Raw genomic sequence first — 25,171 nt, 5'->3', positions numbered from 1 at the left:
GTCACCACAAGGAAGAAAGGATTCAGGGCTGACACCACGGCTGTATTTTAGGCTATGGCATTTGCTGCGGAATCCAGCCTCCTCCTCTTGTCTGTCCCCCTCCCCTGCAGGTGCCGTACGTATGACACATGGAGCTGGGTTCCATTCCAGCTCTAGCCACAGACCTCCTGAGTGCCCCTAGGTAGCTCACGTCCTCTCTCTGGGTCTCCGTTTCCCCATTTATAAAGCAGGGATAATAAAACCCACTTCCCTCACAAGAGCTGAGAGGCTGAACTCATCCATATTTGAGAAATGCTCAGACGGAAAGTGCTACTGGAGGAGAATCTAAGAACCAGGCTCCTTTCTGGGCAGAGCAAGCCACTTTCCTTCAGAGAACTGGAGATTCATCCAGACCTGGGCCCTGCGCTAGCTGTCAAAGTGCAGGACCCTTTCTCCAGGCTGCTGTCTAATCACAAACACTAACCACAGAAGGAAACTGGGACTGTTCCTGAGACTAAATCACCATGACAAGAGCTACTGCTGCTCTGCCATGGAAGACAGGAACAACCAGCCCCGCCTTCTGCCTGGACGCCAGCGCTGAAGCAGCCCTACTGCAAGTGTGTGTGGAACCAGAGGATCAGTCTAGGAACCTGGTCTCTCTGCTATGGCTGCTGCTGTAATAATAGCAGCACAAAAATATACCTAAGGGCACGCCCAGGCCTCCATTGAATCCCTCTGGCTGTGCTGGAGACAGTGACATGGAGAGTGCCTGCGGGATTTGGAACTGGAACTTGCAGGGTAAGGAACTGGATAGAAATTACTCGGCTTGCAAATCTTTTAAACAGAGGCCTCAGCAGACAGCATGCCAGCCAGCCACGGATCTGGATGTAGAGGGGAAGAAGGTTTGATAGAGGGCCTGGCTTGGCCAGACCAAACAAGCTTAGCTGGGGATGAATAACACCTGGAGTACGGGAGAAGATTCTGATGGACATTCGTGGGGAAGAACAGAGGGAGGAGGGATTTTCACAGGTCTGGAGGTTCGGATAAGCACCACATTTAAAATTGCATCATCCAGCATTTGGGGGTCACTCGACACTACTATCAAGGAGATGCTAGTTTATGTGACGCATGCCGCATCGTTTGGCACAGTCAGCAGTCCCCTCAGGAGACCCCAAGGCTGAAATAGCAGCAGGTGCGGTAGGTCAGGATCAGGGTGTGTTGGTGCAGTTGTGTGGAGGACGTGTGCACAGGACCTGCCCATGTGAGGGGCACGTGGAAATGAGCAACGGGCAATAATGCCAGGAGTCAGTGAAGAGTAGAAATGGGTCCTGGCTGGAAGGGAGGCTCAGCTCCATTTGCTGATATGATTGAATCAAATCCCACCCTTGACCTCAAACGAATGGCAGTAGGAGATCACAGTGCTGGGACACCTGCGGAGGGTGTCATTGGGGAAGGGAATGGAGGGATTTCCAAGCCTGCAACAGTGATTCGGAGAAAGAAAAGAGAGAGCAAAATATACTGGATGGTGAAACGAGATGAGATGCGGAGAGATGCCATTGCTGGTCATGGCTGAGGGGCTGAGCACTGTCCTTCATGGCGTGTGCTATGAAGCATCTAAGGGGTTCCCACGCCGGTTCTCTGTGTCACTATAGCACTGTGCACTTTGCGGGTATCATCCCAAATTGAACAATAATAATCAGCCTCATCCTCAGGTTGCACCAGTGAAATGTTTAAATACCCTTTGTCGAGGCTGTGATCTTTGGAGCCCCAGAATCTCTCCGGAACCCCCTCTCCTCTCTTCAAACCACTTTTTGCTCAGAACTCTAGAATGATACTGGGGCCACTGCCAGATTTTTGCTGGTACCAGTCTACACAATAATCCTTGAACTTGGCCCACTCATGACACATTTCAGAGTGACTGATTCCCAAGATGCGATAGACACAGAGGGCTCCTGAGTCAGGACAGGCTGGGTCTGTACATCTGCAGGAAGCAAAGACAGTGTTATTGAGGCTACTGTTGGGCAAGCAATGCTGTCAACTGGGCTTGTAATAGGCATCTACCCAAAGGGTTTTCCAATTTACTCTACCAGCCCCGTAATCTGGTGTAGACCAAAGTGGCATAACTTTACTAAAACTCCATACAGATGGGAGGCAGAGCTGGCTCTGCCCACAGGGAGACGCTGAGAAAGCAAACCTTCTTCGCTTTCAAGGGTTTCCTCTGCAAGCTTATAGTAAAGTCCTGGCAGCACTAAGTTAGCAAGATTCAAAGAAATATACCGAGAACTTACATGCTAAAGAAAGCACCAAGAGTCCCAGTACCACAGGAATCTGGGATAGCATGACTGTCCTCCACCAAAGGATTCGAATGAACGAGAGCACTGCAAAGTCCTTTTGTGCATCTTTGTCTCTGCTATGGACCACATGAGCTTTGCTGGGGCATTTAAAGCAGCCCCACAGCAGGAGAGGGCCATGCAAATCTGCCACTCCCTTGGGAAAATTTAGGTGGGGAATTGGTTTTCACCACAGCACCAGAATTGGACCCGAAACCCTCCCATGCAACAGAGGGGCCTGAAGGGATCAGCTGGAGTGGAAGCCCAGGAGCCGTGACCGGTATCAATGAGCCCACTCAGGAGGCTGCAATGCCCCAGGCAGTGTTGATACACCTGGTCTGGATGTACTGTATGGTATTGTGCACACCAAGTGCCACAAGGGATTAGTGCAGCCAGGAGCTCAGCAGGATTCAGGGGTTAGACATGTATAAAAGAACATGAGCGATAACTTGTTGTCTATGGACTCTGCCTGGACGTGAATACTGGTCTATGAGCACAAAGTATTACACCAATAACCAGAGACTGTAGAGCATGGTCTCATGCCCTGCGCCCGTCCCCTGGCCCCTGCACTACACTGCCAGGCCAGGCCAGGCCAGGCTGATGGTCCATCAAGTCTGGTGCCTTGTCTTTAGCCGGGGCCAGGACCAGATGCTGAAAAGGAAGCCGTAAAACCCCCATAATGAGTAATTATGCAGCAATCCAAACGGCTGAGTTTGAGTTAGATTTGAAATGCTCAGCGTGTGTGTTCGCACCTTGCCCTGCACAAGGGGGCTCTGGTCCTGACTGGGGCCTCTGGGCACTAAAGCAATTCATCCTCCTCCTCTCCCATCTCTGAATGGAGCAGCGACCCGCGGACACGGGGGCAAGCAGCATGAAATCAGGTGTTGGAATGTGCTGCCCTCTGGTGGGGACTGGGTGCTATAGCACTGCCTGTGTGCAAGCCTTGCTAGGTGAGTGTCCAGTTTATAATTACGGTGCTCTCCTGGTAACAGGAAATGAGCAATCCCCGTAGGGACACACTCGGCCCATGTGCCACATGTGACCATTCCGCCTCCGCTGGCTTCTCTCACGCCAGTGGGCTGGATGAGATTTTGCAGATTTAAGGCCAAGCAGCCACACAAACAGGGCTAACCCACCTGGATAACTCCTTTAACACCCTGAGGGGCAGACAGTGTTAATTACACTCCTTCCCCTGGTCCTGGCTGCACAGCACCCGGGGAGTCTGGGGGAGATGGTGCCTCCTCTTTCCAGAACTCCCTGGTGCACAGGGGACGATGCAATCTGCACCCTCCCTTAGCAGGTGTAGCCTGCTCCCCGAAGCAGGCCTGCCGGCTCTGCAGGCAGGTGCTGGCAGGAGTTGGGGGTGAATGCAGGGAGCAGTCCCTGTGCTCCCCTGAGCCCATGGACTAATATTGACCTGCCTTTTGCCGGGGGTGGCCATGCTCTCCCCGGTTACCCACACAAAAGCAAGGCACAGTCTGCCCCGGAACATTCCACCTAAAGGGAACCTCCAACCCCCACAGAACATCCAACCCCCAGGTAGGCCTGAAGCCCTCAAGTCGCATCCAGCCTGCACAGAGCATGCAGCCCACAGAGACCAGTCAAGCTCACACAGCATTTGACCCAGATGGAGACTGACCCAGCCTTAGCATCTGAAACACACAAAGGTTCAAACCCAACAGCAGCCTCCAACCCAGACCAACTACCTGATGCCCCCTGGGCCAGTCTGGCTCCCCGCCTCCTGCACCCCAGCTGCCTCTGACCTACTGAGAGTGTTCGGTGGTGCAGCTTCCCAGTCCAGACCCAGAGCGTGCTCTGTGTGAGGGTCTGAATGTTCCCTGTTCATGGGAGATCTCCACTACACACAGCTTGGAGCTGTAATGCAGACGGCACGGAAGAGGGATAACCAGATACAGCCAGGTCAACAGGACCAGCTTCAGCCACCTGACCCTTGTGCGATGCCCAGTGGTGGCCTCTCAAAGTACATAGGGAAACCAACATACAAAGATTTGCTCAGAGCCAGTTTTACAGAAGGTAGTAGAGAACATAGAGGGCTTAACCCAAGGCCCATTAAAGCCAGCAGAGAGATTCCCATTGACCTCAGTGGGCTTTGGGTTAGCCCAGGCAGGATAGAAATAGATAATGACAGGGGTGGGGGTTCTTGAAACATCCTGATCATGTCTGAGAATTGTACACTCATAACCTGGGAAAATGCAAACTGTGACTCGTCTGCACTTCTGTGACCATCTTTTTTCACACTTAGACATAAGCTTTGGTGTGGGAATAAACAGTAAGCGACCACCAGGTTTGTGTGTGAGAGAGAGATCTGCCTTCCCACGCAAACCTGGTGTGAATGTCTGCTTCACACAGACCTGGTACTATCTCCCTGTGCATTGCTCTGGTGCAATGTGAGAGCAGAAGAGGTTCCTGTTGCTTGAGCATCTGAGTGAGAAACCAAGACTCTCTTTTGTGTGTGTGGCTTCCCACTTCATTCTGCAGGGGAAGCAAAGGAGGCGGAGGTGTCAGCACATCTCCCCCAGCAACAGCTCCCACGCCTCACCACCAGAGCAAGAGGTCTCTGCAGAATCTGCCGCTGCTCTGCATGGATTCCTGCTTCCTACAGCCCTGAGCTATTCACATCTTGGAAGGAGCAATGCTGTCACAGCATCTGGGGCCTACCACAAGAGATCATAGTGTTGTGCAAAGGTGTGATTCCATATCGCTCAGTACCAGCTCTTCTTGAGCAGTCACTGCAACGCCGCAGAATTTCACTTTTATTTAAACTTACAGCCTCTGTGCGTGGGAAGAAAATCTCTAAACAGAACCCTCTGCAGCACTGTCCTAAGTCTGCAGATAGATTGAAACTGTGCCAGATTCTGATCTCAGCAGCACTGTGAATAACTCCACCAAAGTCAACCAAAGGCAGCTGAGTTACTCCACAATGATAGTGTAACTGAAATCAGAATGTGGGCAGGTAGGTGTCAGAGAACCATGAGCTATGTGGGGCTGTGTGTAGCGTTTGGGGATAGGAGCAGAGCCTGAGTAAAACTCTGGCACTATTTTTGACCCATGGTGAGTAGAAGTTATTGAGAATCTGGGGTGATTTAAGAAAACAACAACTGGCTTTATTGGGGATTTAGCTGAAGTGAGCTGAAAGGCCATAGGCCAGCTGTGGAGAGAGAGACTCTTCTCCAAGCTGGAGAGAGATATTTCAGATCAGAAATGCAGGTATGTGAAGCAGGGCATATCCAGCACTGAGACAATATGAAAGGCATCTGTTCACTCCCTCTGGAACACCTGGCACTGGCCACCGTCGGTAGACAGGATACTGGGCTAGATGCTCATGCTCCAAAACGTCTGTTAGTCTATAAGGTGCCACAGGATTCTTTGCTGGGCTAGATGGACCCTTGGTCTGATCCAGTAGCACCATTCTTATGTTCTTATGTTCCTCACTAACCCCTTGGCCCTAGTGGTTTGGTTAGTGCTGGGGGAATAGTGCAGGGTTCACCAGACTGAGTCAAAGGAGCCCTTCATCGCCCGGACAGCATGGTCAGAGTAGCCGGCTCTGGCGGCAGGGCTAGTCATAGGTTTCACTTTTGGCATTAGGCAGGACTGCTGAGGCCATTTGCTGAATGAACTTGGTGTCTCTTCCAGCCTACCCCACGTCGACTGGGAGCACTGTGGTGCAATCCTCTGGCTGCACGAGGAGGGGCTTGTTTGAAACGGTGCTGCGCTTTGTTTGACGTGGGAAAAGCTGGTGCAGTCAGTGCCACAAAACACCACTGCATCGTCCCTGGGTGGGTGGCAGAGAGGAAGATGGCAGAGTTTGGTACAATACAATCAGAGACAGGGAGGGGAGAGAGGGACGTCAGACCCTGCTCACTGCAGGGCATAGGCCTCAACAAGAAAGGCCAAGTGGACATTTCATAGCAATCTTATAGGGGCCTGAGGGATAGTGTATTCATGTCTCATAGACGCGCTCCACCTAAAGATCAGCTTCACACAACTTTCATCAGTACATTTATTACATGCCAGAGCCACACCGCTGAAGAAAAGGGGTGTTTGCTGGAGACATTTGTGTTACATGAAATAGAGGGGATACATTTGCGGTGCCTGAAGCATGGCATACACAGTGTCCACTCCTGGGTCACTGGTCCCCACTCTGGGCTCCTTCATCACTGGCTCGCCAGAGTGAGTGCTCCCCTCTGGAGAGGACACCATCTGAGAACAAGCAGAACCCCAGATCAGCACAGGTAACAGTGACATTCACTGAGCTGTAAACCTCAGCCGGAGGCAGAAGAGGCTGAGATGAAGTGAATGAGGCAGCTCCATGTATCAACCACAATGAGAGCTGGGCCCGAATGCTGGGATGTCCCACAGCCCCCACAACTGCAGCTGCTCTTCCAGTGTCTGAGCTGCAATAGCAGCCACAGTCTCTCCACACAGCTGCAGGGAATCCTAGGCCCCTGGATTCAAGTAAACCTGAACCTGCGTCACCTGCAGGGCCAGCTCCAGGGTTTTTGCCACCCCAAGCAGCGGGTGAAAACAAAACTCCACCGCGTCGCTTTCTTCTTCTGCAGCACTTTGGAGGCAGGTCCTTCCCTCTGAGTGGGATCGAGAGACCCACCGCCGAAGAGCCGGACGTGCCGCCCCTTCCCCTTGGCCGCCCCAAGCACCTGCTTGATGCACTGGTGCCTGGAGCTGGCCCTGATTCTGCCCCTGATTCTGCCCCTGACCCCCAAAAACATGGCCTTCCAGGCTGGCCTGGGCAGAGCCAGTTCAGAGATCTGTCTCTTGGCACATAGCGCTGGGTAAACACCCCCCCCCCCATGGCCATCCCAAGGGATCCCCTTCTCAGTCCCTATTTGGGGCTAAGGAGGTGCAGAGGCTTTGCACAAGCCCTCTGCACTGGGGTGAATGTCACTCCGTGACCTGGAGCAAGTCAGATTACGCCTCAGTTTACTCATCGGTAACTCAAGGATAGGAATATCCACCTACCTCGCAGCATACAGTGAGGTTTGTAAAGCACTTGAAAAGCCTCAGATGCTACAGAAGTACAAAAAGTTACTGCTCTTATCGTCTACATTAGTTATCAACATGACTCTGCTGGGACTGGAATGACGTCTGAGTGCTTTCAATACAGAGATCAGCACTTACACTGTACTTGCTCCACTGCAGTTTTGAATAGATCATTTCACTGCCGATGGGTTGCGTAAAGGACTCTCTCCGGGCTGGGGCAGGGGTGCTGCAAATGGGATCGGACATTTCCAGGGAAACTTCTGGTTTCTTGGCCTGGATTCAGCGCTTTACTAACATAAAATACAGAAGGACACATGCACATCATGAAATAACTTGGAAATATCTACTGCAGGCGTGAGGGGAAAGACTGAATTCTACCTCGGTGTCTCTATTTATAGGCTGGGTTCTGGCTTTGTAGGGGCTTTCAATATTTTTCTTCTGTTAATTTATTTTACACCAAAAGGGCCTGATCTAAAACCCCTTGCAATTAAAAGGAATCTTTCCATTGACTTCAGTTGCTGTCGTTCCAGCTCTAGCAGCTGAGGGGCCATACACTAACTCTATCCATGCTCACAACTCCCATTAACGTCACTGGAAATTCTGCCTGAAGTGTAGACACATATAGGTGAGACCCTGCACTGGAGATACAAAGAGTGTGGAGATTTGGTGACCGTCCCTAGCTGTTAGGTATTAGAACGGGGTGGTGAAATGGCGGCTCGCGAGACACATGCAGCTCTTTTGCAGTTAAAGTCTGGCTCCCAGAGCCCCTCATGCCCCCCATTCTCCACCTAACAGAGTGGTGGTGGGAGCTCAGAGCTTCTGCCCTGGGATGGGGTGGTGGGACTCAGGGCTTCAGCCCCACAGGGCACGCCTGCCAGGGCCCTGAGCCTTGGCAGGAACCTCCTGGGGGGCAGAAGTCTGAAGCCCCAGCCCCCTGCTGCAGGGCTGAAGCCTTGAGCCCCGGCAAGCACGCCCGGCTCTCAGGTTAGGAAGATTATCGTATGTAGCTCAGGGGGTAAGTCTGGCCACCCCTGTATTAGAACATGGCTGCTTTGCGCATGCACCAATCATGCCCTGTCATAATTAAAAGGTTTCTTATCTTCTCATTCTTTGCTTTGAACTTAAAGAATGTTACAGACTTGTCAATAAAGAAGAGCAATAGCATGGAGCCTAGTATGAATTTAGGAAAGACATCCTGAACTGGTCATTTCCCAGAAGATTTGCTGTACCGCACTGAGCCAACAACGGTAACTAAGAACACTGAAAACAAACCATGGCTGCGAAGTGTAAGATGAGGCCTAAAGAGAGGCAGGGGAGATCGTTTGCACTTCTTTACTAGTAACTACTTACATGTAAAATACAAGCCCAAAGCAAGGAGGAACAGAAGTAGCCCAGCAGTCAGACTGGAGATCAACAGAACATTCACTGCATCTGGGGACGCTATAAAGGAGAACAAATAATATTTGTGAAAAGTCAAAAAAGGAAAAGAAACTGAATCCCTTCCATTTGCTCCTGTACAAAGCCTTGGGCGATATTGCCCCTTCGATTAAGGATGAGAAAGGCGCTCAGATACTATTGTATCAGACCATGAATAGACCAGAAAGACAACTCCAGGACACATGCAGGACTGCAGCAAGTCTCCCAGCCAAACCATACATAACATTCCTGGTATTTCAAAGGTAAAACACAAGCCGAAAGCCCCTTACAAAAGTCCTTCTTCGTACATGTTAAAAGAAGGAAAAGACAAACCCCACAAACCCACAGTTGAAACTGCCCTTGGCAGGTCACCTTGAAGTAGACACTTATCCCTTTTTGGCACTGTTCTAAGACCGAATAGAGCAAGTTCTAACCTCCAAACAATGTGATTTTCACTCCTTTTTCACATATTTATCAGCACAATCAGCTGTGAATCAGAATTACTGCAAAATAAATTCCACCTGCTACCTTCATAACTTCATCCCTTGTCCACAGATTTCTTATGCAGTAAATGCAGTGAGGATTGTCTCAGGACAACCTTTGTTAGTTGGTATCACACCTTACTTCACTGTTACCTAAAAGAATTGTAACACTAGCTCCATATCACCAGTAATCAGCAATACTAAACAGCCACCAATAAGTCATCTCACCAGCAGTAAACAGCCTCAGATACACAACATTAACAGCAGAGACACTTAGGCTGGTATCTGTGTGAACAAGCGGAGTGTGTTTGTGGTTTTGTAGATGCTTGAAGTTTTTCCATTGATTGATCCCCAGCTCTTTTTCTTGATAGCAATCACTGGACTTGCAAAACCCAACCTCGCTGCACTTCAAAGGGTTTCTCTTTTCAGCCAGGCACCATGAGCAATGCTATTCTACAGCCACGCTGCAAATGGGCTCTGTGTGAATACTGCAAAGCTTTGAGAAGCATTTCCGGTTGGGCTAAAGGCGCCAGCCAGGTGGTCTGTGTGGACGTGAACTCCATGCTGTTTCTTTGCTAAAATGGAGATTCTTTTTGCCCCTGCCCCCTTTCCTGCCAAAAAATAGCCACTTAGCAAGCAATGGCCCATCTGCCTTGTTTGCACCTGGCTGAGGCATAAGCTTACTGTTCGTTTCCCTTCCTGTTGATGACTCTGTTTATAGCTTAAATGCATATTAGGCAGAGCACACATTCCTTGTTTTGAAGACAGACCAGTTTGCCAGCTTCTGTTTGGCAGGGCTATGGTTTGGAACGTGCGTTACCACCACTACACAGGGGCATCTTATAACTTCACAGTGTTGCCACACATATTTTACCAGCACAACCTTGACCAGACAATTATGAGTTTTCAAATGATACCTTACAAGACACACCTTGTACAAAGATTATTACAATAGTGTGTGAGAGCTGGACACGGGTATGTTCTATCACAGAGAGTGACTGGTTTCTTGGGACTGAGTGTAACCTGAATATGTTGTGCTTTTTGGTGGAAGCATGGGCATAGTTTTGGAGGGCAAGGGGGGGGCATTGCCCCCGCAAAAAAACTGTAAGCCTTGGACAGTTGCTGAATTTGCCACCCCCACACATGGCCCCGTTGGCCTGACTGGAGCTGCCCCCCCCCCCAAATATAGAAGTCAAACTATGCCTGTGGGTGTAAGTGACCATTTATCATATAGTCCAGGTTGCCTGGATGACTGGAGAGTCTAAGGGGATGATCGGTGACTCCCTGGTAAGACTGTTACAGTGATCTAGGAGTTCTCACTTGTTACTCACTTGGTGAAATCTACTTATAGAACATACCACCAGTTTGGGGTGTCTGCCCTGCTTGACAGTCAGCCCGGAGGTGGGCACTCACAATTGTGAGCTGTTGTGAGCCACTCCAGACAGTGTGACAACGATCACCAATCCCTACTTCTTCAGACACACAACTGAGGTCTTGGCTACACTCAAAACTCCAAAGCGCTGCCGCGGGAGTGCTCCCGCGACAGCGCTTTGAAATGCAAGTGTGGTCGCGGCGCCAGCGCTGGGAGAGAGCTCTCCCAGTGCTGCAGGTACTCCACCTCCCCATGAGGATTAGCTTGCAGCACTGGAAGCCACGCTCCCAGTGCTGGGGCACTGTTTACACTGGCGCTTTGCAGCGCTGTAACTTGCTGCACTCAGGGGTGTGCTTTTTCACACCCCTGAGCGAGAAACCTGCAGTACTGTAAAACATCAGTGTAGCCAAGGCCTGGTATCTGTATTTTAAAAGTGCCCTGATGCTTTTCTAAAATATCCAAAGAGGGTAAAGAGCAACGGTTTTGCTAATATGTAAAAAACTAGCAAATCCTTTGCAGTTTTCTTGTGCAAGGAATCTGAATTCTCAATTGTTCTACACAGTCCAGTTCCCAATGCATTAAACTGTGAACATTCATTCAAAACAATTAGTTTAATATTAAAATATGCTTAAAGAACTAGGGAAAAGAGAGAAAGAAATAAGATGAACATTTTACAACAATCCGCAGGAAATGCAGTGTTGTAGGGATACTGCTAATGCTGTAATTTTTCTTGTAGTCAGTTGTCACTTGGAAATTAATATTAAAACATGCATCAGATTCAAGAACTGTCATTGAATTTTACTGGGGTTTAGGTGCCTAATCCTGTTCAGAGCCTTTGAAAATCCAACCCTAAATACTGACTTATTATAACAGTGTTTATTTATAAATACATACCCGCCTTAATGATTATAAAATAATCTTTGCATTACAGTTAATTAATACAGTTAATTAATTCAATGCATTAAAATAACAGCAGATCATTACTTACATTTAAGAGATGGTGTTTTATTTGTGAATTAAAAATTTATACCTCTTGTCCCTGAATCATATGTCAGTAAAAAGACAGACAGAGATGCAGTGTCAATAAACCCTATAATGCATAAAGCAGAAATTATGTTTTCAAGGTTAATTCCAATGATTAAAACTGGGGGAATTAACAGACAGGGCCAAATCCTTTACATTTTACTCATCCAGATAGTGCCTGATCCAAAACCCATTGAAGTCAATTGGAGTCTTTGGATCAGATCAACGATCCCTTTGAAAAGCAGGGAAAATATTAGGAGTAAATAAACTCTGTTCAAAATACTGATGGCTCCTTCTCAAATGTAAAAAGATCATATTTCTGAAACAATTGACAATCGGCCATGTACAACAGAAGGAGTACTATAATTTATTTAAAACCTAGGATATGTTAAATATATTCAATGATAATGACTATACCCATCCTGAATTAATAGATCTAACAAACTAGATTCCAGAAAATAGACCTTGTTTCAGCTATTAAAAAAAATACAATCCAATATTAGAAAAATCAACAGATTTTGTAGACCATTTGTTTTTAGACTAATATAGTGTGATGGAGTAGGGGCTGTCTGTGTGGGGAATGGGAGAGCAGGGGAGGACTTTAGGGGATGGACGATACCGGGGCCTGTAACCTGAGCTAGGTAAGGGAGGGGAAAGGTCAACACCTTTGCCCGGGAAGGGGGAACAAAGGAAGGGAGTGGCAGGAGGGAGGCAGTTTGAGTTTGGGCTTGGGGCTGTGTGGGCAGAATTCAGGGTATCCTAGCTAAAATCCAAGCACCCTGAAAGCCCAGAAGGACTCGATGGAGGGGTCCTGACTGGGCCTGCAAGCTCTGCTGTAACCTGTGTTCCTGTTGTCCAATAAACCTTCTGTTTTACTGGCCGGCTGAGAGTCACTGTGGGTCCCAGGAAGAGGGGTGCAGGACTGGACTCCCCCACACTCTGTGACATATAGTTATTCTATTATAAAAGCAACTTTAAATTCCATAACTGTGGACTACATTTTTAGTTTTTCAACTTGATTACTATTTTATAATTGTCCATTAAAACAGTCTAAGATATTATTATAAATAACACAGATCAGGAACACTTATTTTAAATAAGTATTTATATTATGACAATATTCCATAAATATATTTAGATTTAGCACTGCTAAATTAGCAGGACATTTTTGAAAACAGAGTAAGGTTTTGTATAATGGTACAGGGGAGGCAAATAATTACTCTTTCTCATAAATTCAAGGAAGGAAATACAGTAGGTATAATAACTAGAATTTATAGTATAATTTTTGTTTTAGGGATGGAAAGTATCTACTAGAAAGTCTACTACTGCTATAAAATATGCCAAATTTGCCGTTTTGGTCAAAATTTGCAAATTCATTTGCAGAAAATATATACAAGAAGCCATGTATATATATTATGTATTTTTTTTTGTAAGCAAACTGCAAATTTTTCTCCCTCAATCCTCAACTATAGAGATTATTATGGAGCCATCTCAGACTATAAAGTATATATGTATTTTAAAACAAACCAATGGAATGTCACAAACTTGTCTTGGATCACATTAAGCTCAGGAGTTCCAGATAGCCCATGCATGGTGTGATCTATTTAGGAGAGTTACAACCAACGTACAATTTCACACACTAGAGAGGTGTGATATGATTGGCCTGGTAAATAAGCTAATGTTCCGTGTAATTTTCAAATAAAGTGATACAATGGAAATATTGACAAGGAAATTGCTATAGTTGAAATATAATTGCATGGTCATATGTTGAAGAAGCTTTTAAACAAGTCATAAACATGCTTGCATCATAAGTCTTATTTCATAGGAAGAGAGCTAAGATTTCTCATACACACGCAGCAGAGTGTCCAACAGAGAGAAAGAAACAGAAGAGAGAGAAAAAGAGAGACACTCACCCATGACAATGAGATGAGTCCCATTTGTTCTTAATTTAACATGGAGTGGTACTGTGTTCACTTCACAGTAATACAGGCCGCTGTCATTCACCCGCACCTTGGGGATGATGAGAGAGCTGGTGTTCTTTTCAAATTCTAAACGACCCCTAAAATAGCCTTCAGTGACTGAGACAGGGACACTGGTATTGGGTCGAGTCATCCTAAAGGCCAGGACCCTCTTGGACACATTTTTATGGGTCATCTCATACATCCAGATTATCTCGTAGAATGGATTGCCAATAGCAGGGGATCCATCAAAGGAACACTCAAAGGAGACGGGTTCCCCTTCAGTTACTGAGATCATCGGAGGGTTTTCCCCAGAACCTAAAAGGGAAAAAAATGTAGCTAAAAGCAGGTGTCTCAGCAAACTCTGGACCTTGCTGTTTTGTAGGGAATGACTTCAAGTAGTTCAACCTACTTCCATTTTATTTGCTGTTAGTGTGTATGTGTGTGTGTGTAGCACGAGTGAAAGGTGCCAGACTGACCGCCTTGGAGAATTAATTTCTCTGTTTAGCCACAGATCAGACACAGCATAGACAAGTCTCCAGCGTTACAAGCTTCCACCACATTGTCCAGCAATATGCCTCATTGATGACCTTGACTTTAATCCCTGTGGAGTCCTTGAGGATGCATCATTGTGACGTTTCTGTTACTGTGTATGATGTGATGGGGTTCTGTGTTTTTCTATCCATTGAGTTAATTGTAAAATCAGATACTATTGGGAACACCACTTCCATCTGATGCTCTGTGTGCCTTCTGTTCAATAAAGTAATCTTATTTAGATTGAACATAACTTTATAGGATAGACAATATAAATGCCCTAGGCTTTCATTCATCTCAGGGGAACTCTCAAGGATTTTGCAAACGTTCTTTCTTAAATTTTTGGATAGCAATAAAGTCTAGTTTGATACACAATAATGCCCCCAATTTTTAATCTGTTCCCCCAATATTTAATGCTATCTAGATAATATTTCCTTATCAATTATATTACTCAATTTACTTTTGTAATAAATTCCAAGAACTAATTATTTAATCTCACCATTCTACAGAGCCCAAAGGAAAACATGACTGGGAAAAAAAGTCAAATTAAATTGTTTCTTTGTATATAGGAGAAGGGATTTTTTCCATTTCAAAGTAACTGGGTCCCATCTACTTTCCCTGTTAATTTGCCAGATTATACTGCAATCATGAGTTATATTTGAATACTAAAGCCTAATTACATAGACACTGCTATATATATTTTTTCATCTGAACACAGTTCGAAGAAAACTACACCTGCTATTCAACACAAAAGCATTTTTATTCACTTATTTCTCCATCTATAAAAAAGCAGGTACTCTTTTTGGTGAATATCTCATTGCTAATCTGGATTCAGCAGTTTGTATGTCAAGTTCCATAAAAAAAACAAAATCCAAAAAGAATAATTCTCCTTTGGTGAACCAGAAATAATGTAATTCAAATAACGAATAAAGACTGTCAGCTAGAAAACACAGCCCTAATTAACAGAGGTAGCCCTGGTGCACAAAATTCAGTTCAAACCCAAATTTCAAGCCCTTTAAAGATCTGGAGGTGCTTGGATCTGGGGGTTTGGTTTGGCTCATTAGAAGAATGGATCAGATCCAGGTTTGGCTTCTGAGTTTCTCCAAGTTCAGGGCAGTTCTGATCTGGGTTCATGGTTCAGGCTCATCTTTAATATTTCAACTTTCCGTTTTCCAGTTTCAGCCACCCCAACCCCAGTACTGCAGGTTTACATCTGTTTCTTCCACAGAGCAAACTTCCCAAATGCCCAAGGCAGGAGAATACCTAAATAGTGTGACTCTGCTTACCTAGGGAAAGGAACATTTCCTGCAGGAAGGAGAGCACCAACACAGAAATGAGAAGAGCCATGTTTATCCCATGTCCTCTTGTCTCTCTCTCTATCTCCAAAGCCTCATGTTGCTCGTAGAGTCTGCAGACACCATTAATTGACAGCAGAGGCTGCAACCTGGGCAGGCGTCTGAATAGGAAAGAGAAAAAATCTCTCACCTCGCCCAGGGACGTAGTCTGCAGAGTGCATACGACGAAACAGTGTGATAAGTAACCCTAATAATAACCCTTCTCTGCCCCCACGGCCTTGCAGTGAAGACAGCCCAAAGCACATGCTTCAGAGGAGACATGTCCCACATCAATGCAACCCCAGCACACTGACCTCAAGAAAAAACAACAGGGGAGAGTGGATAATGGAAAGAAGATGATTAGAAAAATTAATTGCCAAACTGAAATTACCTGGATGGCAATTTCCTTGTGCTGCTTCTCCTGGAGGAGGAAACTCCCAGTTCCCTGACGGGACCCCATATTAAAAATGACATTTTCCACTGGAGAGTTTCCTTCCCCCTCACACTTTGATTCCTGATTCTTCCTTGCCTCACAATCCCTCATCACCACTGTCCATAATGTCCAACTTATACACTGTCCCATCTCACCCAGCAGCCTCACCCTCACTGCCGCCCTTGGCCTCCAACCCTGGATCAGGTCTCACCCCCACAAACACGATCCATCCCTCAGGCCTTCCTAAACCCAGGCAGCGAGTGTTGGAGTTCTGCTCTGGAGCTAGAGGGCTGGGAGCCCTTGTCCTAGGTAGCAAGCAATATTCTTATCACACTTCAAGCTGAAAGCCCCTATTTTGAATGTGAAAATCTCGTGTTACTAACATTACGAAACATGTGGTGTTGTTGTAGCCGTGTTGGTCCCAGGATACGAGAAAGACAAAGTGGATAAGGGAATATCTTTTACTGGACCAACTTCTATAGGTGAATGAAACAACTATCGCTCAGTGGTTTGAGCATTGGCTGCTAAACCCAGGTTTGTGAGTTCAATCCTTGAGGAGGCCATTTAGGGATCTGAAGAAAAAAAAAAGTCAAGGACAGTACTTGGTCCTGCTAGTGAAGGCAGGGGACTGGACTTGATGACCTTTCAGGGTCCCTTCCAGTTCTATGAGCCATATCTATCGCCATATATTTTAACTTTTGAGCTAAACAAAACTTTGCGTAGCTCAAAAGCTTGTCTCCTTCAGCAATAGAAGATGGTCCAATAAAAGCTATTACCTCATCCACCTTGTCTCTCTGACATTATGGGGAACCTCCACCATAAATGAGAGTGATGCAGAGGGCAGAGGCAGGGGAGTCTGATAGATTGAAAAGAGGGGGAGAAAGTGGGATGGGGGAGAGGAGCTGGAACTGGCAGCAGCACCCCTATATGACTCATTTACTTTTTCTTGATTGCTTCAGGGCAGCAGGGTGGTGAAGATGAGGCCACTGTAGGCACGTGCAGCTGTGGTGGCAGTGTCCATCAGTGAACCAGGCCGCACCAACTGAGTGTGCAGAGTTGGATGGGAGATGAGGGGTCCTGGATGGCAGTGAGTTTAATGGGGACAGAGTAGCGATTCCTGAATGAGCAGAAGGGGGTGAAGAAGGGAGGAGGGCACTAGAGACGAGGCAGTCAATTCACAGAAGAGGAGGTGAATCAATGTTAGATAAGGAATTCATTACTTAGAGAGACAAATAAAAATGGCAGTTAAATCAGTTAATGAATTGATAATCGCCAGGCAGACAATTAAAGCTGCCGAATAAGTGTGATGGGCCAACTAGCAGGGCAATGGGTGGGCAATAGGGAAGGCGGCCGGACGGGCGGCACGCAGTGCTGGCACAGGGTCCGTGGCCAGTTACCAAGGAGCAGTTCAGCCAGCTGAGGAGAGACAGCAGCGGCAGTCTGTGGAAGCAGAAAAGGCTGCTGAGGTCTCCTCCCCAGCACTGCTGATGAGAGGGGCTGGACTCAACAAGGCAGGGGACAGGCCAGAGAGGTGACAGCCATGCAAGGAGACAAATGACTGGAATTTGAGCATGATGCTGGCACAAGCAGCCCTGCTTTTACCAAAAGTTCCATGAGATTTGCCTTGATTTGACATCTCATCTGAAATACAGCACCTGTCCCAGCTCGGTGTTTGCTGATGCCACGCTGGGTCCTTGCGTTCCGTGCTGACTGACTGGGACTCATGTCACCTTTTGAGTCCCCGACACCCCTTCCTTGAAGTCCCTTGAGTTTCCCTTGGGTAGCAAGGCTTAATTTGTCATGAAAGAGAGGTCGGGGCTCCAGGAATTTTTTTACATTCATAACTGACGCAGCAGGCTCAGAGGTGCCAGGGCTCTGAATTGCCAGGCCCAGAGGCACCGGGGCTCTGAACTGCCAAGCCCAGAGGCGCCGGGACTATGAACTGACAGGCTCAGAGGTGCTGGGGCTCTGAACTGCCAGTCCCAGAGGCGCTGGGGCTATGAACTGCCAGGCTCAGAGGTGCTGGGGCTATAAACTGCCGAGCCCAGAGGCGCTGGGGCTATGAACTGCCAGGCTCAGAGGCTCTGGGGCTATGAACTGCCAGGCTCAGAGGTGCTGGGGCTATAAACTGCCGAGCCCAGAGGCGCTGGGGCTCTGAACTGCCAGGCCCAGAGGCGCTGGGGCTATGAACTGCCAGGCTCAGAGGTGCTGGGGCTATAAACTGCCAAGCCCAGGGGCGCTGGGGCTCTGAACTGCCTGGCCCAGAGGTACTGGGGCTATGAACTGCCAAGCCCAGAGATGCCAGGGCTGAGGCCTGGCAAGTCCTGGCACAAATTAAGCACTGCTTGGGGGTCTCCAAGCCAAGGACTGAGCAGAACCGACTCTGCCGACCGGCTCACAGCACAAGGTGCTATGTCTGCAAGTCATGTGTTTCACCATAAACAAATACCTCCCTCAAGTGGCGGCTCAGTGGTATTTACACCTTTGCATCTGGAAGGAAACCACTGAGATCAGTGAAAATGGGGTCATCTCTGAAACAGTAACACAGAGGTGGTTGGAGTGCTAGGCGTTGGGAATGGGTCTGTTTTATGGGGAGGGGCAAACTGGGTGTTAATGTTGAGGCTGATGTCAGAGTTGTTGAGGTACCCTTAGCTGGTAATGTCCTTAGCTGTAATGTTTGAGGTGGGGATTGTTCTGTGGATGACTTCAATGACCTCTCTTCTCTTAAATTGCGCTTAGCAACCGTAACCATCAACCAACCAGATCCTTTGTTTCTGGATAATATCATGAGCTAGGTAGCTCTGTGGTATCAGCACAGACCTGGATCTAACCCATGCTGCCCCTGTGTTGCAAACATGCTACCCACCAGTGAGGCCTGGGACTCCCCTGAGAGGATTCTGGGCAGATTAGACGCCTTCATCAGCTCTGCCCCCCTCTTCCCAGCTCAAGCTGAGGATGAGAGAGTTTAGCCATAACATGAGAGTTTGCACCCTATTTCCCAAGACACACCAATCCACCAATCCACCTCCCGCACACACACACCCTCAGCCATACAAGGCAACCTTGTCAGCTACACACTCAGGCCTATAGCCACAACTACACAGCAGAGGCTGTGTGGAGATGACGCCACTAAAAGGCCCCAAGGGACCAAAATATAAATACCTCACTATTTGTCCGGCAACCATCACCATGGGGACAGTTTGCAGCAGAAAGTATTGCATTTAGGGTTATATCCCAGCTCAGAGTTCTTCCAGTGTTTTGGGTTACCATGGAAACAGTCCCAAAGCCAGGAGGAGGCATTGGGCCCCTTGCTGGGAGAGGAAGAGCCCGCCACTATAAATAAATGGATTGATAGAAGTAGGCAAGGCCTGAAGGGGAGTCAGCATGAACCAGAAAACCATTCAAACTAGCATTCCCCAGTGCTTCCAGGCCAATCCTAGCTCCCCCACTGACTAACTGGGTTGCCTGGGACGTGATTCTCAGTCTCTCTTCTGTAAAATGGGGATAAATGAGGCTTTGCCCATGGTGGTCATGAAACAACATGTATTCCCTGCTGTTTGTAAATGGCTCAGAAGAGGTGCTGTGCTGGCTAAGCACTAGGAATGATCACCATTCAAATGAAGGGAAGGAGGGCTTTGAACCTGAGGCACAAAGTACAGCAATGGCTAGAAATGCAGCCCTATGATTGTCTTGCTTTGCCAGCTTTCCCCACACCCATAATATTGTACATGCTCTATTTACAGTACAGTTATCCTAGAGGGACAGAGATACAGAGTGACTTACGCAAGTCACCCAGCAGAAGAGCTGGAATAGGACTCACAGCTGCTGTGTCACTATTCGGCACGCTATCTCCTGAACCACACAGCCCCTCTGGCCAAGCCTGGCCTGGCTGCCAGGCCAGATGCTCAGCCCTGTCTCTGGAGACGCAGCAATCGCCGTTACTCTGCCAGTTCTCAGCACCAGCAATTGAGACTGTGGAGTCAGGACTGTGCTGGGGATTTGCTGAGGCAGCAGACAGTCGAGACCAGAGACGCCACTTGTGCAGTCAGCCTGGTTCTGTAGTACTAATGGCTTTCAGTGGTGGTTGGTTCAGCCGGGCCAGGGTGAGCTGGAAGACATGCAGGGAGAACATAACGCAGCACCAGGGTTGCTGAGGCCCTGAAAAAAGATGGGCAAGGAATCCTCTGAATCCAAACCAGAGGCCCCCGGGATTGTTATTTGGTGATGGTGAGACAGTGGCATCAAGATGGTCTGGAACAATAAGATGCCCTGATGGGCCGGGCAACCCTCCCAGATGCCTCTGCCTGCTTCAGCACAGCCCCTGACCCTAGCCCCTGTCAGAGCTTCGCTGAGAAGCTTTGGAATCTGCAAGAGTTATTTCCCTGTTGCTGGGAAATCAGGTTGTTGAAACCAATACGAGCATTAACAAGGGAAATGCTCACCCCTCCCCCAGGCTCTCGGCGGGCTAATTATGCCAGTCCTAATAACAGCCTTTTGTCACCAAGGCTGCCTGCAAGTCTGCCCCAAAACACAAGGCAGTCGGAGCACCGTTCACAAAGTCCTCTGGCTTGGGGGAGACAGGCAACAGTCCCAAGGAAGGGGGCTGCTGAGGAGCTTTGGGCCCAGCAGAGTGGAAGCAGCATGTTCATTACAGTGAGATATAGAGGTGAGTGGGGGAAGCTCAGACTTTGCCCTCAGGACCCAGCTTCTCCGAATCAGCTGGTTTCTCTGATCATGAAACCTGACAGCATACTTTGCGTTCCTCTTCTTGCCACCATTCAGTGATCCGATCCATTTGCCTTAAGTCAGTGGCCTGGGCAGGCGTATTTGGGGAGACAGTGTTGTCTAGTGGGTAGGGAATAGTGCAAGGAGTCAGGAGACCACTGACTCACTGTGTGAGGGCTCTATGACTCAGTTTCCCCATCTGTAAAACAGGTATTTCACTGCCTTCGTAAACAGCTTTGAGATTGAGGGATAAAAAAAACTTAAATCAGAGCTAAGCATTGTCTGGTATTATTTGCAGACATACCTCAGACCATTAAAGGTGACTTTACTCCATCTTTCTAAGGGAAGATGGTCACTGCAGACTTTTACTGGTCTGGGGTTTCAGGGCCATACAGCATAATGAAGCAATTTGTCAAAAGACACCAGATGAAAACCAAGTTCCCATGTTTTCCAGCTGCCCCTGCTCCACAGAAGGGTCTGTGCTTCTCTGAAGTGCAGCTCCTGCATCCTCAGCAAAGTGACTGTGTAGAAATGGCATCTCTGCTCCCTGTGTCTGCAGAGTCATCAATCAGTGACTATAGCTTTTATATTCATTTGTACTCCTGAGCGCCTCAGCCATGTCCCCTTCCTGCCGAGTCTCATCTGCCTGCTGGGCGACGCTGCCAGCTGTGGGCCCCTGGCAAAACAGGGGCTGGGGGCAGCTTGTATCACTGCAGACCAACTGCCAGCCCACTTGCTCCAAGTGGACTTGCTGTGACCCACGGCCTAGGCACCAGCAGCAGAGTGAAGGTAGCCCACTGACTGAAGGGCGGTTTAGCTGCAGAAATGGCTCCTCTGAGAAAACGATAGTTTGTTGATTTGCTTTGTAGAGTGAAACCTTCTGAGTACTCTTCAAATGAAGGATTGACCGCTCAGGCAAGGCCCAGCAATAACATGAGCGGGCACCGTGCGGGCCTTACCCAAACTCAGCTAATGGCCCTCAATCGCAACCCTACAAACTCTGCTATTCAAGCTATAAGCCCTCAAACATCTCTTCTAAAGCACTGCAGTCCTGACCTGCAGCTCCCCCTGCTAGCCTGCCTCTGAACCCCTGCCCCCAGTCTGTTACAGCACCTCCATACTGACCTGCACCACCCCTTGTTGCTGCATATGTCCCAGGTCTCTTCAATCTCACTGAATTAGCAAGTTTTTTAGGCAAATGTCCACTGGTGACTAAGCTGAGACTCCCAAACTCAAGTCACATGTGACATTCGCAGGTTTGCAGACGGGAAAGCGAAGGGCCCAATCACACCCTAAGTTCCCTATTTCTTCCATTTTATGAGACGAAGTTTAAAAACCCAGACTGACTCCATAGGCATCTTATGAAGCAGGGAGACGTATTCCTAAACCACCAGAATACTCTGGATGCCGCCTGGTCCAGTTTGATTGTGGTTCTAAGGACCAGGGAAGGAGAAGCACAGGTCTGCAGCACCCCAGGTCTGGCTATACACATCCTCTCCTGCAGTAAAACTTCCTCTCCCTTTTCTGTCTGCCACATTCGCTGACATGAGCAGATAACGTCTGTCTCTTCACTTGCTGCGGCTCATTGGGTTGTGCAGCCCCTAAACTTGGGGAAAATCTCGGTCTCCTCTTGTGCTAATTCCCTTTCCCTGCTTCACAGCCGACTGCCAAGAGATTGTGAATGTGAACTGCCGGGTCCTGAGCCTCACCATGCACCTGAAGAAGAAATGCCAGTGCAGGCCAGAAGGTACTGTGTCACCATCCCCCTCTTAACAGGAGTGAAAGCCACCTACCCGGACAGACCCATGCTCTAAGAGTATCAGACATGATGAGGGAGCTGGTGGAAAGGTGAAAAATGGGTCAAACTGGGATTAAGGGGGGAGGCAGACTGAATCGCAAAAATGATGGGGGTAGAGCAGATGACATATTTCTCTGTCCTGTCTCATAAAGGGTCAAAGTTTGTGATCAGTGTAACATACTAAAGATAATACACTGGAGCTCCTTGGGATCTCAAAGTCCTTTACTAAGCAATAGACAAACTAAACAGACTGCAATGGTTTGCTGAGTGTTTTAATGACCTAAAAATAGCGATGTTACAAAACATGGGGGCATAACCACTGCATACCAGAGGAGGCAACTGAATTTCATGTCTCTGTAACCAGGTCACTTGTCAGGGTGGAGTCTCTCACTGGCTGTGCCAAATAGGAGTAGCTTCACACCTGTCATGGACAGGGCAGGTGCAGCTGAGGACTGCACTGGACACTCAGCAAAATTAAGCCACTCAACAAAATTAATCCAAATGAACTAAAGCTGTGAATTTAAGCAGGATTAGTTAAACTGCATTAGATGCTTGTGTGGACACTCTTATTCAGAATTAAAGTGACCCTCATTGGGTTTAATTTAAGTCACTTCCTGAGTGACCCTGTGTAGATAAACCAACCCTAACTCTGTATGAATTGTAGAGTTGTGGGTACATAGGAACTTCTTAAACCAATCTCTCTTTCCAGATTGCATTGATCTTCTGGATGAATCGGGGACCCTGATGAACCTGAGCGAAGTGAAAAGTCCTGCATCTGAGCTGGCCAGTAAATACCTACAGGAGAGGCAGCACTACATCCTCATCAGAGTCATTCGTAAGTTACTTGCCAAGACTCTGCAGGCTGAGAATGCTGCCATACTTCCTCCAGGGCAATGTCCCCCATTATAGGAAAGGATCCCCACTCTAAACAAAAAGGTACCTGAACAAAGTTAGTGGGCTATCCATCCTACTGTATGGAAATGAATGAGAAGCACACAAGAGAGCAAAGGTACAAGCAAACAAAGGAAATTATCAGCGTCCATTGCAAATGGACACTGCAAACTAATGTATGGACGTAGGTGGATAGATGGAAACCATGCAGCAATTGTATGACAAACTCCCAACACTAAGTGCCATGCTAGCATGAAAAAATTATTTCTTCTTGAAGTGACTTAGCAGAACTACACAAGCTAAAGCAGGTCTTATGGCCCAGGAATTTTTTCCAGGATATGAAATGAGGGAGCATGGTTCTGCTAATTCTGTTGGCAGGAGGAGAAGGCTCGGAATTAACCTACTACGAATCTCTGCTGGAGAATCTGGAAAACCACCACCCTGAGCTGGCAGGTGAGAGCTGGGCTCCCAGTGCATCAAATCACCATAGGGAGACCAGTGATATAGGTGTATAACATCAGACATTGCAAGTCAAATCCCTGCCCTGTGCACCATCATGAGCCCCTGCTTTCATACCCCTTTTGCAGAATTTGGCCTGAGGTTTGTCTGTGACTTTTCCCAGAGCTGACTTGGCCAAAAAACTGTTGTTGCTCTGGCTAAAGGAACAAAAGATCCAAGGAACATAGGTGAAAAAAGGAACAAAACTAAAAGCCAAAATGTGTATGTTTAGCTTAAGCCAGGAAGTATTTCCCATCATACTAAGCATGCAGCTTTCCATCTTCAGCGTTCTGTAAACATTGTCCTCCTAATTCTCATTACATCCAGGGGTGGTGGGTAAGTTATCAACACCATTTCATGCATGCGACAGAGACAGAGGGATGAAGTGTTTTACATTAGGATCAAGAGGGCAGACGATCAGAGCAGGGATTAGCAAACACAGGAGTTCCTGTCTCCTATTCCTGGGCTCAGGCCACTAGACTTCACCACTCTTTCTATTGCCATATAAACAAAGGAAGGAAACAGTTAGCTGGCAGAATCCTCCGTTTAGTAGACAGTAGCCTAGCAAGAAACTAACAGGTGGTTTCCGGGTTTGCTTCCCAGAGCGGCTGCAGAAGTTACCGGCATACCCTCAGCTGAAGGACAACATGAGGAGGAGTTCCATGCAGAGAAAGTTTCGCCCACTTAAGGAACCACTCCTGGACTCCCCAGCCAAAGTCAGAAGCACACAGCAGAGTAAGAAAGGCTCTGCTCTCTCCAGCAGGCCCACCTAGGTAGGGTATTATCCCTTGCGGGAACAAGGCCTCCAACAGTTTGGAAGCATTTTCCACAGAACCTACACAGGGTCAAAGTAAGATAGCCAGGTGTAGTCAAACTGTAAGGCAGTATACAAGAGGCCACTGCTTTATAAGCAGCACACCATCCTCCTCAAAGCCAGACAACCATAATCAGAAACCCCCAGCACCTTTTTAAATGGAAGGCTAGCTAGGCTCATGCCACCCTCTGAAAAAGAGTTTAGGCCTGTCAGGGTAACAGACTAAAGTAGTACAGACTTACTTTTGGTACTAGCGACCGACACACGGAGCAGGTCTCTTCTGCGCAAAGGTGCCCCATCTATAGTCACAACCCAACCCAAGCCCCCGTTAATTCCAAATGAAGTGAAACGGCAACACCTTCTAACCACCCCTACTAGAACTAGGGGAACTTTCATTTGTTGCAAGCCATTTCTCCTGCACTGTAAACTCACCTCCCCTCACTCAGGCTAAGGGCAACTAGTACATCTGAGAGATTTTATCCATCTGCAAAGAAAATTCCAATATTAGTATGCAAAGCATTTTTTTTTTGCTGGTCACAGAGCAACTACATTCTTTCCAGCTAAA

The 25,171-nt window shown here is 47.7% G+C and overlaps 2 protein-coding genes across 4 annotated transcripts; one reads left to right on the top strand and one right to left on the bottom strand.

Moving 5' to 3' along the window:
* Window positions 1–713: 713 nt before the first annotated feature.
* Window positions 714–24,765, top strand: C15H22orf15 (chromosome 15 C22orf15 homolog). 2 transcript variants are annotated; one of them, XM_050924541.1, is made up of 5 exons: window positions 714–777; window positions 22,266–22,352; window positions 23,113–23,238; window positions 23,673–23,747; window positions 24,396–24,765. In XM_050924541.1, the coding sequence occupies exons 1-5, from the start codon at window positions 738–740 to the stop codon at window positions 24,563–24,565; spliced, it is 498 nt and encodes a 165-aa protein (XP_050780498.1). In that variant the 5' UTR covers window positions 714–737; the 3' UTR covers window positions 24,566–24,765. The 2 variants fall into 2 exon arrangements, with proteins under 2 accessions (XP_050780498.1, XP_050780499.1); XM_050924542.1 differs by lacking the exon at window positions 714–777 and adding an exon at window positions 20,428–20,546.
* On the bottom strand, window positions 6,337–15,562 carry LOC127035042 (immunoglobulin superfamily member 11-like). 2 transcript variants are annotated; one of them, XR_007769542.1, is made up of 5 exons: window positions 15,400–15,562; window positions 13,535–13,897; window positions 8,679–8,768; window positions 7,467–7,618; window positions 6,337–6,530 (listed from the first exon to the last, which is right to left on the bottom strand). XR_007769542.1 is itself a non-coding variant. In XM_050924540.1 (4 exons), exons 1-4 carry the CDS (start codon window positions 15,458–15,460, stop codon window positions 7,608–7,610), a joined length of 525 nt encoding a protein of 174 aa, XP_050780497.1. In that variant the 5' UTR covers window positions 15,461–15,562; the 3' UTR covers window positions 6,720–7,607. The 2 variants fall into 2 exon arrangements, 1 of the variants encoding a protein (XP_050780497.1); XM_050924540.1 differs by lacking the exon at window positions 6,337–6,530 and having other exon boundaries at window positions 6,720–7,618.
* Window positions 24,766–25,171: the final 406 nt, after the last annotated feature.

This window comes from Gopherus flavomarginatus, chromosome 15 (genome assembly GCF_025201925.1).
Source record: "Gopherus flavomarginatus isolate rGopFla2 chromosome 15, rGopFla2.mat.asm, whole genome shotgun sequence".
In the NCBI taxonomy this organism is placed as follows: domain Eukaryota; kingdom Metazoa; phylum Chordata; order Testudines; family Testudinidae; genus Gopherus; species Gopherus flavomarginatus.
The sequence above is the reverse complement of the archived record's forward strand: the minus strand, read 5'-3'. Positions and strand labels throughout refer to the sequence as shown.